General features: G+C 43.3%; 1 protein-coding gene across 1 annotated transcript in view; it reads right to left on the bottom strand.

Moving 5' to 3' along the window:
- The window catches only part of ANKRD33B (ankyrin repeat domain 33B), a 107,070-nt gene that overhangs the window by 12,397 nt on the left and 78,159 nt on the right, over positions 1 to 16,514 (bottom strand). Inside the window, exon 3 of the mRNA XM_050937498.1 lies at positions 2,112 to 2,252. Within this exon, the coding sequence (XP_050793455.1) occupies positions 2,112 to 2,252 (141 nt within the window). The remainder of the gene's footprint in view (positions 1 to 2,111; positions 2,253 to 16,514) is intronic.

Below are 16,514 nucleotides of genomic sequence, written 5' to 3'. Positions count from 1 at the left end.
GGGCTCCAGCCCAAGCTTGGAAGTCTACCTGGTAATGGAACAGTCCCACAGCCCGAGTTCCACGAGCCTGAGTTGGCTAGCACAGGCCAGCTGTGGATTCTTCTTTGCCGTGTAGACATACCCTAAGAAGGAGTTATATCTAACTACCATACACAGCTTATCGTGTCTTATTATTTAACATTAGGTGGCTTTATAATTCTGGACACATATGTAAGCAGAGTCAGGATAAGCTCTACCCTGACATCTGGTGGAAAGAATTTCAGAGAGTGTATTTGCATAGGCACGCCTACCCTATCCCAGACTGCCAAGCTGTGGGACTGCTTGGTGACAAATGACTCACCCTCAGTTGGGTGGTACTTGCTAGACAAGGGACATGGGTTCCAAAACCCAGTGAATTGAGAGAGGCCGGGGACAGGTATCTGTGCCTGGTGGTGCAGTCTCCTTGTGGAGCCAGAAGTACCAGTTCCACCCCCTCCTCTCTCCACTGTGGAATGTCAGAGTTGATTTTTTTTTATTCCCTCAAGAATCTAAATACAGGTTACTGAGCTGAACTCACTTTGGGCTAATGGTGCACTAGCACTGGGGCTCCCCCACTAAGAGTTGAAATCACTAAAGAGCTGAAATTGCTGAGCTGAGAGCACTGAGTACTGTGCTAACTAGTGGGGGAGCCTGAAGCTATACTGTGGAACAGAGCAGCTGGTGGAGTGGAGCAGTTGTGGGGATGGCTGGAGCGGATCACGGGACAGCTGGTGGCAGCAGAGCGGCTGGCAGAGCGGAGTAGCTGTGGGACGGGTGGAGCAGCCCACAGAGCAAGCGGAGCTGAGCAGTTTGCAGAGAGAACTGGAGCAGCTCATGGAGCAGAGCAGTTGGTGGAGCGGAGCTGTTTCTGAGGACGGCTGGAGGAGCAGCATGGTAAAGCGGAGCAGTTTGTGGAGAAGGCGGAAGCAGAACCCACGGAGAGGCAGGGCAGTTGGCCCCGGACCACGTAAGGTGCCCCTTTCTACCCAGGCTGGGGGGAGGGACCTCTACAGATAAACTCTCGAACTCTGGGGTGGCATTGACCAGAGACTTTTCGGTTGTTGGACTTTGGGGTGATTGGACTTAAAACCCTAACGGGAAAAAGGACAGTGCCAAACGTACTTGGAGGTGGGTTTTTGTTTATGGTTTGTGTTATAACCCTGTTTGTGGTGTTTCTCCAATGGGATGCCGCATTGATTCCTTCCTTTATTAAAAAGATTTTGCTACACTCAGACTCCGTGCTTGCGAGAGGGGAAGTATTGCCTCCTAGAGGCGCCCAGGGGGGTGTGGTATGTGAGTGTTCCAGGTCACTGGGTGGGGGCTCGAGCCGGTTATGCATTGTGTTACTGAAACGGAACCCCTGGATACTGAACCCGGCCCTTGTTGCTGCCAACTCAGAGGGGCAGAAGGGTTACACATAGTTATCAGATCATATTTTAATATTGTATCATATTCATAGTATTTGAGCTGTGTGAAATGTTTGTAATGAAACTCAATATCACATCAAAACTTCTGGGTTTTCTTATAAAGTCAAAAATCATCCCAGGTTTTTCAAATCTTTCAGGCCCAATTTTGTAGCAATGTATCTGGCCTCATATTTTACCAAGATTAAAAGGAAAAAATTACTCTCCTCTACTATTCTAATATTGTAATAACAGATAGACTGTTGGTAAAGCGTGGCCATAGGAGATCTGTGTTTTGTTCCTTAGTTTGTCTCAAACATACAGTGTGACCTTGAACAAGTTATTTAACCTCCTATGCCTCAGTTTCCCCATCTGAAAAATTGCAGATAATAATACTTATCTACTTCTCATGGACGATGCAACCAATGAATGCTTGTAATTTCCGTTGAGATGCTCAGATGGAAATTCAAGAGCATTGTGAAGTACTATTGTAACAATAATAATAATAATATATAATAAATAAAACTGCTTCACGTCTCTATTTACAAGACATTCAGAAATTGTTTTCATTTGTATCAATAGCGCCACCACACCTCTTAAAAGTAAATACTGGAAAGGCCAGCTTTTCACTGATTTACTGCTATCTTATTCAGAGCAAGAAGTACTGATGAAGCAAATAATTTCACATACCTGCCAACATTAAGGCTCTGACACATTCAGTTCGGCCTTGCATTGCAGATTTCATCAGTGCTGTGAATCCAAATACATTCCTCTTCTCAATATCAAGACCAGGAAAATAGTTCAACAAGTAGTTTGTAATGGTTATATGCCCTGTAGAAGGATAAAACAAGGGAGATAAGAGTTATCGCTACAGAAAAATATTAGAGTTAAGAATCACTCTGAGGTTTAGACTGCTTGAAACTTTTAATTGACCACTACCAGCTATCAAATATGCAAGCCACAGCTACTTAATACGATGCCATTCTCACATCCTTTTTCACATGCTGCAGTCAGTAGCGTTTATTCTTCAAGTGTCTTGATGGTCTGACTGGAGCATGGGAACAGGAGCCTGGAATTCCTGGGTTGTAATCCCAGCTCTGACATTGACTCTGAATATGGCTTTCCCCTCTATAAAAACTGATGTACATAACACTGTTACTTACCCACTTCAGGGGTTGTTGTGGGGAATAGCTAAGGACCATATTGTGGCATGTCATAGTAAGTGGGGATACTATGTGTCCCCCAATTCATATTGGTAGGAAGGGATAGGGAATGGGTGGAGCTGTGTAGTTCCACCATCTCCAATGTGCTGGCCAGCACAGCGGCACTAGGGGATGTAGGCTGTGCCAGTTATAAGGCTGGAATGGGGAAAGCCAAAACCAGGGCTGGCTCCAGGGTTTTTGCCGCCTCAAGCAGCGAGGGGGGAGGGGGAAGCCACGATTGCCATCGACGGGAGCTCCACCGCGCCGCTTTCTTCTTCGACGGCAATTTGGCGGCAGGTCCTTCCCTCCAAGAGGGACCAAGGGACCCACTGCCGAATTGCTGCTGAAGAGCCTGATGTGCTGCCCCTTCCCCTTGGCCCCCCCAAGCACCTGCTTGCTGAGCTGGTGCCTGGAGCTGGCCCTGGCCAAAACACAGAATGCATCAGGGTCTGCTATTAGGGCAGTGCAAAGACATCCTGCCCCATACACAGGGGTTGTGGGAAAACCAAACTGACCCCTAAAACTTTGAAAATGGAAGGTCTGATGCAAGCGTGAAGTTATTACTTGTACACACATAAAGAACTGGACAAGATACTGCCATGGAGATATGCAGACAGCTGGATCCTTTTCTCTAAAATCATGGTGGCCTGATTAATCATAGAACATCAGGGTTGGAAGGGACTTCAGGAGATCATCTAGTCTAACCCCCTGCTCAAAGCAGGACTAATCTCCAGACAGATTTTTGCTCCAGATCCCTAAATGGCCCCCTCAAGGACTGCACTCACAACCCTGGGTTTAGCAGGCCAATGCTCAAACCACTGAGCTACCCCTCCCCCCATTTGCACTGGGCAGTCAGAGCTGAAAATCTCAACAGAACTTTGGGTGAGTTGATATTAGACAAAGGGTTTATTTGTGTTCTTTTTTTGCTCTTTTTACCATTTCTTTCCTGCCTGGCTGTGGAGAGCCACTGGGCCGCTTATTAGCAACAGGCCAGTGCAGGGCCGGCTCCAGGCACCAGCATTCCAAGCTGGTGCTTGGGGCAGCAATTTGCAAGGGGCGGCAGTCCCTGTTGTTTTGCTTCCAAGCAGCGCGCCCGATTGCCGCCGGTGGCAGTGGGGGCAGTCCATGTGTCCTTAGGGCAGCAGGCGCGTTTCCGCTGCGGCAGCAATTTGGTGGCAGCTTCTACATTTAGCTGTCCAGAGTGGCTTCAGCTAAACATTGAAGCTGCCGCCGATTTGCCACCGCTGCAGAAATGTGCCTACCGTCCTAAGGGCACACAGACTGCCCCCGCCATCTGCAGCAGCAATTCGTCGCGCTGCTTGGGGCGGTGAAAACTGTAGAGCCGGCCCTGGGCCAGTGGGGCTTCTTTACTGGCTTCACAGTAAAATCAATGTGACTAATGTTCAGCTGTCAAGTTTTACTCTCCAAAAATGGCCATTGCTACCTTTCACTTCCTTTGGTTTGTGTGCCAGGGTCACTGGTGTCAGCAGGGATATGCAGAGCACTGGAAGACTATCACTGGCTAAAATAATAAGTGTTACGGAGCTAACAGCCTGAAGACCAATTAAAACATCAAGCCCTTATAATTGGACTAACAGAAGATGACAAACATCTAGTGCCATTATGACTTATTCAAAACAGTTTTCCCTTCACTTGTCATTTATTTTATGATGGTTTGTATAATAATGCAGTCTGTCAAGCAGCTGGAACAATCACAACTTAACTACTGTGAGCTGTAAAAAATGTTCTGTCATCTCACTCTGCAGTCCAGTTGGATATTCTGTGATGCATGGCTGTCAAGTATATCCAGAAATGTTACTGAAGCAGATTTTATTTCAGACAGAGCAATTTTTAAAATAAATTTGTTGCAGCACATCTGGTGCAGTTTTCATCAGCAGTTGTTTGCACCAACTCAATCCTACACTTCTTCTGGAAGGCAAGAAAAGCGATTTTTTTTGCCAGTTAAATGGTTTTAGATATATCTATAGTCATAGTGTTAACAATGTTTTCAGTCTCACCCTTCTCTGAGGTTTGCCAAATCCCACTAAGCTATTTGTTTAACCAGAAACTTCCTTGAAACTCAAGCAATTTCATAGACAACCTAAAACAAAAGTTTACACTGAATCAAAGAAATTGAAGGCCAAATGCATAATGGCCCTGCACCTTGTGCCATCACTTAGTTCAGTACAAAATGAGTGCAAACTAGATGTAAAAAAAATTCCAAATTAGAGTGGCAGTGATTTACACTCATTTTCAACTGGGCCCATAACATGAACAAATGCCCCAATTCTGCTCATGTTGCAGTAGATGGCAAAACTCCTATTGACTTCAATGGGAGCAGGATCAAGTAACAAATAAGACAATGAAGACAATTAACACTAATGGAATCTCTGTGCCCAGAAGGTTTGCAGGACTGGCCCCAGAATGCTCAGTTTCTCCTGATGTGTAAGTATCCCTCTGCCTAGCCTGAAGGCCTCAATGTAGCAGAAACACTTCTTTTCAACCAGGGATGTCTAGAGAACATCAGAATAGTGAGGACATTTAAAACAACAGCATTATATACAAATAAATGATTTTTTAAAAAATCTCTGTGTTAATTATGGTTAAAGATGCTCTTCTTTATGTTGCCAAAAATATAACTACAGATTGGGCTATTTGACACAGATGGGGAGTGGGATGGAGGAAATCATAGTCAAAGCTCCCCAGGGAATTGGATCTAATTTCAAGTGAAGACAAAAAAATAGCAGCAAAGTAACAAAGAAAATTTAGCAGTGCTGTGTGGAACTCAGCTGTTCAATAGGAATTCATGCAAACCTCTTCAATTTCAATCCACCGGGGTTTATGTACCCTGAGGTTTGCTTCAAATTTCAGGTTCAAAGAAACACAAACTCAAAATAAAACAGTCATAAATGCCAAATTTCACCTTATTTTCAGTTCAAATACAAAGCCATGAATTTGGCCCAGGTTCTCTTGAAATTTCACCAGTGTTTCAGTGAACCTAGGTGAACGCTAGAGTTTGTACCTAACCTGAAACCAGGTGTGTATTGTGTGATTTCAGGTTTGCTACAAAAGCTTCATGAAGCTCTAAGAAGAAGTTACCGTGGATATATTTGAATTGCATGCTATTGCTGATTAATGACAGATGTAAAGTCTGATCCATAGCGGCAGTAACCTTGGGCTGCTATACATACAGTAGTTTAGTGGGAGTGGGAGAAAATCACAGCACTTAGAGGGTGTGAAAGGGGATTGCGAATAAGGAAGCATGGCACTAGGAAGCTGCAGAATGGGGGGAAAATATTTTCCAACATCAGAGTTTGTTGGTCTGTATGCTTGGTGTACCTCCTACCAAGACTGTGCTCGGCATATGGTATCCAGTTCTTTGTCCTGCATGGGGGAAGGGGCGTGTGGTGTCACGAGTCCCCCTTCCCTGATTTCTGCCAAGGTGGGAGTCTGGCTGAGTGCGGCTGACGGGGACATGCCAGGGAAAGGCACCGGCACCAAGCACTCCTGCTGAGTCCTGCTAGGAGGCACCTGGAGCAGGGAAGAGCGATGGGGCTGGCAGCACAGCAACGCCAGAGTGGGCATGGAAAGCCCTCTGAATCCTGTCCCTTCCCTGCTCGCAGCTGCAGTAACCTGCTCGGCGGTAGGTATCAGAGCCCACTCTGGCTCAGTGGGGAGGCAATAGGAGAAGGAAGCAAGGAAGGAGCTCTATGAGGGGAGTAAGTGCGAGAAGGCATGGGAGATGCAGGGGGAGTGGGAAAGGGCCCAGAGGTGACGTATGCATGGAAAGAGGTGGTCACGTGCCCCTCCCCCCCCCACACACACACCTTTAAATTGTTCTCCCATCCAACCATCAAGAGTTTCGGGTGGTCTCTGTGCATGTCTCTTATTTAAAGACCTGGGAAGATATTGTTGTCCAGCTGAAGTGTCTGTTTTTCATTCACTCCATGACTAGCTTAGAGAGAACCTGTACAATTTGTACATTATTACTTGCTTATGGAAACCCCGTGCTGTTTAATTTCTTATACATCACATTAAATACAACAAAACTCACTTTTTCTAAGCATGGCACTGTTTCACCGGTGACTTGCAAAGTGGAGCACAGCACAAGACCCAGTAAATTTTTAAAGACACCATAATACAGGCTCAACTTAAATGTATACCCCAAATTAAAAAACATAGTAAGGAAACTAAAAAAAGAGTCACCATGGCTAAACAACAAAGTAAAAGAAGCAGTAAGAGGCAAAAAGGGATCCTTTACAAAGTGGAAGTTAAATCTTAGTGAGGAAAACATAAAGGAGCATAAACTCTGGCAAGTGAAAAATATCATTAGGAAGGCCAAAAAAGAATTTGAAGAACATATAGCCAAAGACACAAAAGATAATATATATTTTTTTAAGTACATCAGAAACAGGAAGCCTACTAAACAACCAGTGGGGCTACTGGACGATCGAGCTGTTAAAGAAGCATTCAATGACGATAAGGCCATTGCAGAGAAACTAAATTAATTCTTTGCATTGGTCTTCACGGCTAAGTATGTGAGGGAGATTCCCAAACCTGAGCTATTCTTTTTAAGTGACAAATCTGAGCAACTGTCCCAGATTAAGGAGTCACTAGAGGAGGTTTTGGAACAAATTGTTAAACTAAGCAGTAATAAATCACCAGGACCAGATGGTATTCACCCAAGAGTTCTGAAGGAACTCACATGTGAAATTTCAGAACTTCTAACTGTAATCTGTAATCTATCATTTAAATCAGCTTCTGTACCAGATGACTGGTGGAAAGCTAATGTGATGCCAATTTTTATAAAGGCTCCAAAGATGATCCCAGCAATTACAGTCCAATAAGCCTAACTTCGGTACCGGACAATCTGGTTGAAACTATAGTAAAGAGCAGAATTATCAGACACATAGGTGAACGATCTGGAAAAAGGAGTAAACAGTGAGGAAGCAAAATTTGCAGATTATACAAAACTACTCAAAATAGTTAAGTCCAAAGCAGAGTGCGAAGAATTACAAAGGGATCTCACAAAACTGGGTGACTGAAAAAGAAAATGGCAGATGAAAGTCAGTGTTGATAAATGCAAAGTAATGCACGTCAGAAAACATAATCCCAATTATACATATAAAATGATGGGGTCTAAATTAGCTGTTACCACTCAGGTAAGATATCTTGGAGTCATGGTGGATAGTTCTCTGAAAACATCCACTCAATGTGCAGTGGCAGTCAAAAAAGCAAATAGAACATTGGGAATCTTTAAGAGAGGGATACATAATAAGATAGAGGATATCATACTGTCTCTATATAAATCCATGTGTGATGCTCTGTACCTCGGGGGAACACCCAGCATCCCCATGTTCATCCTTGTAAAATGATTGTGTGGTATCCAATGCAAAGTTTGTCATGTCAGGTGTCTTTGGAAGGCTCATGATGCACTGAGAATTGTTGTTACCGTAATGTTATAGTAAGGCTATAGGTTATAACAGGGGTCGGCAACCTTTCAGAAGTGGTGTGCTGAGTCTTCATTTATTCACTCTAATTTAAGGTTTCGTGTGCCAGTAATACATTTTAACGTTTTTACAAGGTCTCTTTCTATAAGTCTATAATATATAACTAAACTTTTGTTTTATGTAAAGTAAATAAGGTTTTTAAAATGTTTAATAAGCTTCATTTCAAATTAAATTAAAATGCAGAGCACCCCCCAGACTGGTGGCCAGGCCCTGGGCAGTGTGAGTGCCACTGAAAATCAGTTCGTTGCCACCTTTGGCATGCGTGCCATAGGTTGCCTACCCCTGGGTTATAATTTCATGTATGTAATTATGAGGCTGAAAATGTATCCTCATGCTTAAAATAAGCCCAGGCAAAAACTCTCCAAGAGCAGAGAGGCAGTTCACACCTCATTAGGGCAAGTATGGGACAATGCCAGCCCATCCTCACAGGAACAAAGGACGCTGGCATAGGCAGCAACAAAAGAATTTGTTGGACTATTGAGGGAGTCACCTCCCACACACACACGCCTTTGATCTATTTGGAACTACGATGAGCTAATTCTCACCTGACTCTGAAGGGAGGGGGGCAAAGCCAAGAGGGAAGAAAGGACATGATAAAAGGGAGAGACATTTGCCATGCTCTTCCTCTCTCTTCCACCTACATCTACAGACACCACACCAAGCAACTGAACACTGATCAAAGGGGAGAGCCTGGCTGAAGAGTAACCAGCCAGCTTGTGGTGAGAAGCATCTAAGTTTGTAAGGGCATTGAAAGTGTTACGATCAGCTTAGAATGTTGTTTGCTTTTATTTCATTTGACCAAATCTGACCTATGTTTTGCTTTGATGTATAATCACTTAAAATCTATCTTTATAGTTAATAAATTTGTTTATTCTATCTGAAGCAGTGCGTTTGATTTGAAGCATTTCAGAGACTCCCCTTGGGATAACAAGCCTGGTACATATCAGTTTATTTGTTAAATTGAAGAACTTATATAAGTGTGCAGCATCCAGCAGGCATAACTGGACACCAAGATGGAGATTCCTAGGGTTGTATCTGGGACCAGAGATACTGGCTAGTGTCATTTGGTTGCACAATCCAAGGAGCAGCTTACATGCCAGAGGCTGTGTGTGAACAGTCCAGCTGTGGGGGTTCTCACAGCAGAGCAGGGTAAGGCTGGCTCCTCAGAGTTACGGATTGGAGTGACCTAGCAGATCACCGGTCCAGATAACACCAGAGGGGAACATCACACCATGGTATGCCCACATATTGAATACTGCATGCAAATGTGGTCGCCCCATCTCAAAAAAGGAATATTGGAATTGGAAAAGGTTTTGAAAAGAGAACAAAAATTATTAGGGGTATAGAACAGCTTCCATATGAGGAGAAATTAAAAAGTCTAGGACTTTTTAACTTGGAAAAGAGACGAATAAGGGGGGGATATGATAGAGATCTATAAAATCACGACGGGTGTTGAGAAAGTAAATAAGGAAGTGTTATTTACTCCTACTCATAACACAAGAACTAGGGCTCACCAAATGCAAGCAGCAGGTTTAAAATAAAAAAAGAAAGTATTTTTTCACACAACGCACAGTCAACCTGTGGAACTCATTGCCAGAGGATGTTGTGAAGGCCAAGACTATAAGAGGGTTCAAAAATAAACTAGATAAATTCATGGAGGATATGTCCATCAATGGTTATCAAAGGGTGGCAGGGATGGTGTCCCTAGCCCTGGTTTTGCCAGAAGCAGGGAATGGACAACAGGGGATGGATCACTTGATGATTACCTGTTCTGGTCATTCCCTCTGAAGCACCTGGCATTGGCCACTGTCTGAAGACAGAACACTGGGCTAGATGGACCTTTGGTCTGACCCAGTATGGCCGTTCTTATGCAACTAGAGGAGTGTCTATACAATATAAGTAATCAATCATAGCTTAACTCATACATATGCCAAGCTTATTTTCTGTGAAGTGTATCAGTGCCCTCAAAGACATGCTCCGTGACTCACTTTATGCCTGGCCTGGGCAGTCCACTAGAATGTCTTTTCTATTTGGTTTGAAAGGGCCTGGTACAATGGTTTTGGTTTGGGCTTCTAGGCACTGCTGTACTACAAAAATAATAATAAATAATAATGTCAGCAGCAGCATGCAGATTCAGTGCACTAAATGCAAAGGCTCCCCAGGCTATCTTTATTTAGGAATTATTATTTTCCATCCATGCTTTACAAGGAAGGTAAATATCATTATCTCCATTTTACAGTTGTGGGGACTGAGACAGGAAGGTGGAATGACTTTCCCCAAGAATACACATCATTTAGGCCTCTTGACTTCTAGTTCGGGGCCCTAACCACTGGATTATAGCTGCCTTGTTGTTATTTCTGCATATAAACCGGCATGATGTCCAGAGGTGCTGGAACAATTTGTATAGTGGGGATGCTGAAATCCATTGAACCAAACTGTAAGCCCTGTATATGATGGAAACCACTTCAAGCTAGGGGGTGTGGCAGCACCCCTGGTACCCCTAGTTCCAGCACCTATGATGATGTAACTCACTCACTGTCCTGAAAATGTGTGTAATATCAAGAAGAAAAAAAGGAGAGAATCTGTTTTGAAACATCATAGTTGAAACATTGATTTGTGCCTGCGAATATAGAGTCCAGTCCTGTAAGATATCAAGTCCCTCCCGACAGATCCACAGAATGGAGGCTGCTCAGCACCTTCCAGAACATTCTCGATACTTTGTATGACTGGTTTTTACATCCTCATTAATGTAAAGGAATTATTCTAATGTGCAATTCTATATACTCCACAATTACTACATAACTGTGTTAGAGATTGATAGGTAGTTGGTCCATATAACATACTGGCATTCAGCAGATGTTTTGAAAGAGTGAGCAAATAAGGATTCTCACTGAATAACAGCACGTTATCATTCATGTCTGGCTAGAGCAATTGCTATCCAGCAGCAGCAATATTGTGCATCCAGACCCTGAGTTTTTAGTATTATTATTATTATTACTTTATTGTATTGTTGAATTAACCTTTATGAAATAAAGTTACTATACTGTATCTTCCTCCCTTTTTGCCCTTCTGTTTCCATTTTTTATTCCTTCATTACTTTTTCTTTCCTTTTACTCTATGTAGTATTCTTTCCTTCTGTTTTTTCATTGTTTTTCTTCCTCTATTTTTTCTTCTCTTCCCCGTTTTGTTATCCTCTCATCCCACTTTCTTTTCTCCTTTCACAACAATCGCTCCTTCATTACCATTTTCACATTTCTTCCCCACTCTTTTTGTCATTCTTTTATTACCTTCATCTCCCTCAATCTCCCATCTAGGGTTGCCAACTTTCTAATCGTACAAAACCAAACACCTCTGTCCTGCCGCTTCTATGAAGCCCATCTCCAAGACCCATCCCTGCAGACTCCATCCCACTCTCCTTCCATTGCTCACTCTCCTCCACCTCACTCACTTTCACTGGTCTGGGGAAGGGGGTTGAGGTGCGGGAAGGAGGCTCTGAGCTGGGGCAGAAGCTTGGGGTGGGAGGATATGGGCTCTGGGCTGGGGGTATGAGCTTTGGGCTGGGGCCAAGGGTTTCAGAGTGCAGGAGGGGGTGAGGGCTCTGGCTTGGGGTGTGGGCTCCGGGATGGGGCTGGGGATGAGGGGTTTGGGGTGCAGGAAGGGGCTGAGGCAGGGGGTTGGGGTGCAGGGTCCAGGGGGTGCTTTCCATGGCTCCCGGGAAACGGCTGCCAGGTCCCTGCAGCCCCTAGGTGCATGGACGGCCAGGGAGGCTCTGGGTACTGCCCTCGCGCATGCAGGCGCCACCCCTGCAGCTCTCATTAGTCACTAATAGGAGCTGTGGAGATGGCCCTAGGGGCGGGGGCAGAATGCAGAGCCTCCCTGGCTGCCCATGCGTGTATGGGCTGCAGGGATCTGGTGGCCATTTCTGGCGGCTGCAGGGTGCCTCCCTTAGCCCCGGGCCCCTGCTGCGCCACCGAATGGACTGACTTTTACCAGCCTGGTCAGCACCGGTCCCTTTTTGACCAGGCGTTGGTCAAAAACTGGATGCTCAGCAACCCTACCTCCATCCTTTCTTCAGTGTCCCACTACATCCACCCACTCAATCTTGTTCCCCTCTTAGAATTTATAAATGTATATTTAAAACCCTCTACCATCTTTCAGACATAACCTGTTTTAGGCTGTGATGAATTTACAATTCTAGACAACAGGCATGTTGTCTCTGAAAAAAAATGCTTTCGCTGGAAGAGATGCTGAGAGCTGGGCAAGCAAGTTACAGAGGCATGCTGGCCATTTTTCAAACCTGTGATTTGCATGCCAAATTGGGTAGTTTGTAGCTGCTTCTCAATATTACTAAGCTGAAAGTACAGCTCCCTCCCTATACTATTTCAAGGTTGTCCACCTAGAAAAACCCTTGAGCTGGATGCTATCTTTGCAAAGATGTACATCTTACATTTCAAAAAGCAAATGAACTTCAGTGAGCTGAATTCATTTCTCTACTAAAACCTTTGCTAATCTGAGGTTTTAAAAGCAATTCTGCTGCCAGTATCTTGACAGATCCTGATGCTCAGATCAGAGTGTCAGAATAACCATGACATTCTACATATCAAAGAGTTTTCTTTTAACCTCAATCTACAAAATATAATAGAGAAGTCCTTCATACAGCCTCACTAAACACTGCAGGCCTGCTTATCATCTATGTGTTTCCTTTGCTGAACTGCACACAAAAGATGTGTCTGAGACTGTGAAATTCCATAGAATCACCTTATCTACACCCAAATACTGTTTGGATTCAGACCCTGTGAGAGCATTTCTGAGGATGCACATCTCAGCCATATATTTGAACTGTTTTATATAACCTTACAAATCAAATAGTGTGGATTTACTACTCTGTACAGCACATGAAAGAATAATTTCAGATTAAAACAACAACGATCTTGGTGTAATAATTACACTTTTTTTTTTTTATTGCTATTTCAATGGCCTGGGAGTTTGTTCCAGTGATTATTTTAAATGGGAATACCAAGTAGCTAGGAAAAATAAATTACTGATAATAGTTTGAAATACAATGAACTAACTCGGACCATAGCCACAGGTACTGCTTCCTGGCATATTTAAAGCATGGAGATTTGCAGAACAGCCGCTTGGAGTTTGGCTCACACCATCACTAAGCACAATTCATTAAACTTGGCCTTCTGTTTAGACGCTAGGTTTGGGCACGTAGCTCTGCAGTATTTATTTAATTATAGAACTCCTCAGCCTGCCATTCCTCTTTGGTGATACTGTTCACTAATCTCCCATGTGGAGGAATGCACAGAGGCTGTCAAAGAAGAAAGGTCAGTTCCTTACTGGTAACTGTTGTTCTTTGAGAGCTGCCTCTATGCATTCACATTTCCTTGTCACCTTCTCCTCTTTCTCAGAGTTCTTATCTCAGTTTAGGACTCCATGGTGTGGAAGAAAAGAGTGAGGCAGTGGAGGGATACACTCACCTATGAAGACTCAAACACTGAAGTAATGGGAGAAGGGGCTGCTTATGTGACCCAACGGACATGCTATTTGTAAAGTTATTTAAGATCAAACCAGAGAGCACCAAACCCTACAAGTGGCCCTCCACGGAGGGGACTCGGAGAATCAGGTTTCTAAAAGGGTGTCATAAGGAGGTGGGAGAAAACTTGTTCATCTTAGCCTCTAAGGATAGAACAAGAAGCAATGGGCTTAAACTGCAGCAAGGGAGGTTTAGGTTGGACATTAGGAAAAAGTTCCTAACTGTCAGGGTGGTTAAACACTGGAATAAATTGCCTAGGGAGGTTGTGGAATCTCCATCTCTGGAGATATTTAAGAGTTGGTTAGATAAATGTCTATCCGGGATGGTCTAGACAGTATTTGTTCCTGCCATGAGGGCAGGGGACTGGACTTGATGACCTCTCGAGGTCCCTTCCAGTCCTAGAGTCTATGAATCAATGAATAACAGTCACTAATAAGTAAAATTTTCTTTTTTGGATTTAATAAAGGTGTCTATTAAACCCCCTATTAAATCAGCATGTATTGGGTGACTAGATGCCTCAGGGCACTGCTAGTGAGCCTTTTACCTCTGGTTACTGGTTTAAATTTGGCCAAACTCAGTACAGATTAAAATTTATTCCTATCTAGTGGATGTTTGGTGGCTTCTACAGGAGGATATCTCAGTGGATCTTAGTTTCAGCTCCCACATCACAAAGTCACCAGCACACTCTGCACTAATTGGCAGATTCAGCAGAGAAGCCAAGAACTTCATGAGCCAAGGAAACTCAACTGTTCCATTGCCCCAGATAAAGGGAAGAGCAATGCTGGCAGGGCAGTGTACGTGGGATAGACAGAGAGCTTTGTATATCAAGGTGATGCCATTCACCAGCACCAAATGCACATGATTTCTTTAAAGAATATAATTCATGCAAACTGTTTACAAATAAACTCCTTAAATAATTCACAAAAGCTCATACACGGAGCTGCCCCTGGCAGTTATGTATCACCACAATAACCAGGAGCTGGCAGGTAGCACTGGTACTGCCAGGCTAGCTGAGGAGGGACCAACCTAGCAGCATCAACAGCCCAGAAATCAAAGGGAAAGAGTAGTCTTGGGGAATGGGCTCTCCACAGCTGTGGGGAGTGACAGGTGTTCCATTTTTCAATGCAGTTATCATGGGTGTGGGTGTGTGTGTAATTACACACATCATAGTAAAGAGATGCATCTTTAGGTCTTTAGTAGCAAATTACAGTTCAACACAAATAACTGGACAACTAGGTTCAGTTTGACAAATGTATTGATTTCAATGGTGAGCCAGTCTACCCAATCAGCATAGAAAGCTAATGAGAGCAACTTTGGGGTCGGGGAGGAAATCAACCAAAAGTTGCAAGAAAGTAGTAACTGCAAATTATGGGGAGCAGAGGGGAGAAAGTAAGTAACTAAAGTCTGGTCTACACTACAGAGTTAGGTGAACACAAGGCAGCTTACGTGGAACTATGGAACTGTCTACACTTAAATTTCAGTCCCGCCGATGTAACTGCCCTGCTACACCAACTTAATAACTCCACCTCCACAAACAGCATAGAGTCAAGGTTGATGTAGTTAGGTTGACCGAGTGTCAGTGTAAACACTGCATTACTCACGTCGAATGTTACCTTTCAGGAGCTATCCCACACTAACAGTACAATTGGTACAAGTTCTCCTGGTGAGGATGTGCACCTCTAACAGAAGGAGTGAACTGCAGACATGCACAAGCAATGTAATTACTTGCAGTGGTTCTATGCTGACGTAAGTTAGGTCGACTTAATTTTGTAGTGTAGACATGGCCTAACCAAATAAGAAAAACAGAAGACATGAGAGAGGATCATTCTAAAGTTTAAAAATATTGTATTAGAAAAGGTTATTGACAATATTCTTGAAAATTCAAAAAAAAACATATAAAATATATACTTCAGCTGTCTACAGTATATTGCTCTAGGCTACTACTTAGAATTAAGTAGCAACTATATTCCATGTTAACTCCACTGACTGCGATGTTAACCACATGATAATCTGTATTAACACAACAGTATTTTGTAATAATGTATTAAATAACTGGTATCAACACTCTGGCACAGGATTACAAGGGGAAAATAAGTAAAAACAAATATTTATAAGCTTGTATAAACTTCTACTGACTACTGTCAGTCTCAATTGCTTTTGGGATCAATATAAAATACTGACAGACAGTGTCAAGTCAATGTCTGTCGAGACAATGTCAGCACCGTAGATTAATTCCGAGCTCATTATAATTAAGTATAAAGGTCAGTAAAGAGCCAGCCTTAACTCTAAATCTTTTATGGGCCAACTATACATCAGAAGCAGCTAAAAGAAAAATAGGTTACAGAGCATGTAAGATCTCCTGATTCTATTCAGAAAGCGCTATAAATAAGGCAATTCTGAAAAAATTTAAACATTTTATGATTACTACCTCCAAGTGATTTCTTAAGTAGCAAATAATCCATCATTTCCTTTTTCAGAATAATACAAAAAAAATTCCCAGGTAAAGCCAAATATTTACTAGCAGCAAAGGTAATACTAGTTTTTATTGCTAAATAAATAATGTTTATGCATGTCCAGTTTGCTGCCAAACAAATTTTGTGATAACTAGGGCACAGAAATGTATCATTAAACTATATAATTTTCTTTTTTAAACAAGAGCTTTTAAAAGGGATTTGAGTACCACAGCTGGACCACTTGTGTGATGCTGTCCATTAAATGTAACATTAAATGTATGCTGTATGCAGGGCCATCCCTAGGGGTGGGTGCGGGACCTGGGACAACCTACCCCCTCCATCCCAGGCCCCGCCCCCTCTCCACCCATTCCCTCAGGCCCTGCCCCTCC

This window comes from Gopherus flavomarginatus, chromosome 2, assembly GCF_025201925.1.
Source record: "Gopherus flavomarginatus isolate rGopFla2 chromosome 2, rGopFla2.mat.asm, whole genome shotgun sequence".
Lineage (NCBI taxonomy): Eukaryota > Metazoa > Chordata > Testudines > Testudinidae > Gopherus > Gopherus flavomarginatus.
The sequence above is the reverse complement of the archived record's forward strand: the minus strand, read 5'-3'. Positions and strand labels throughout refer to the sequence as shown.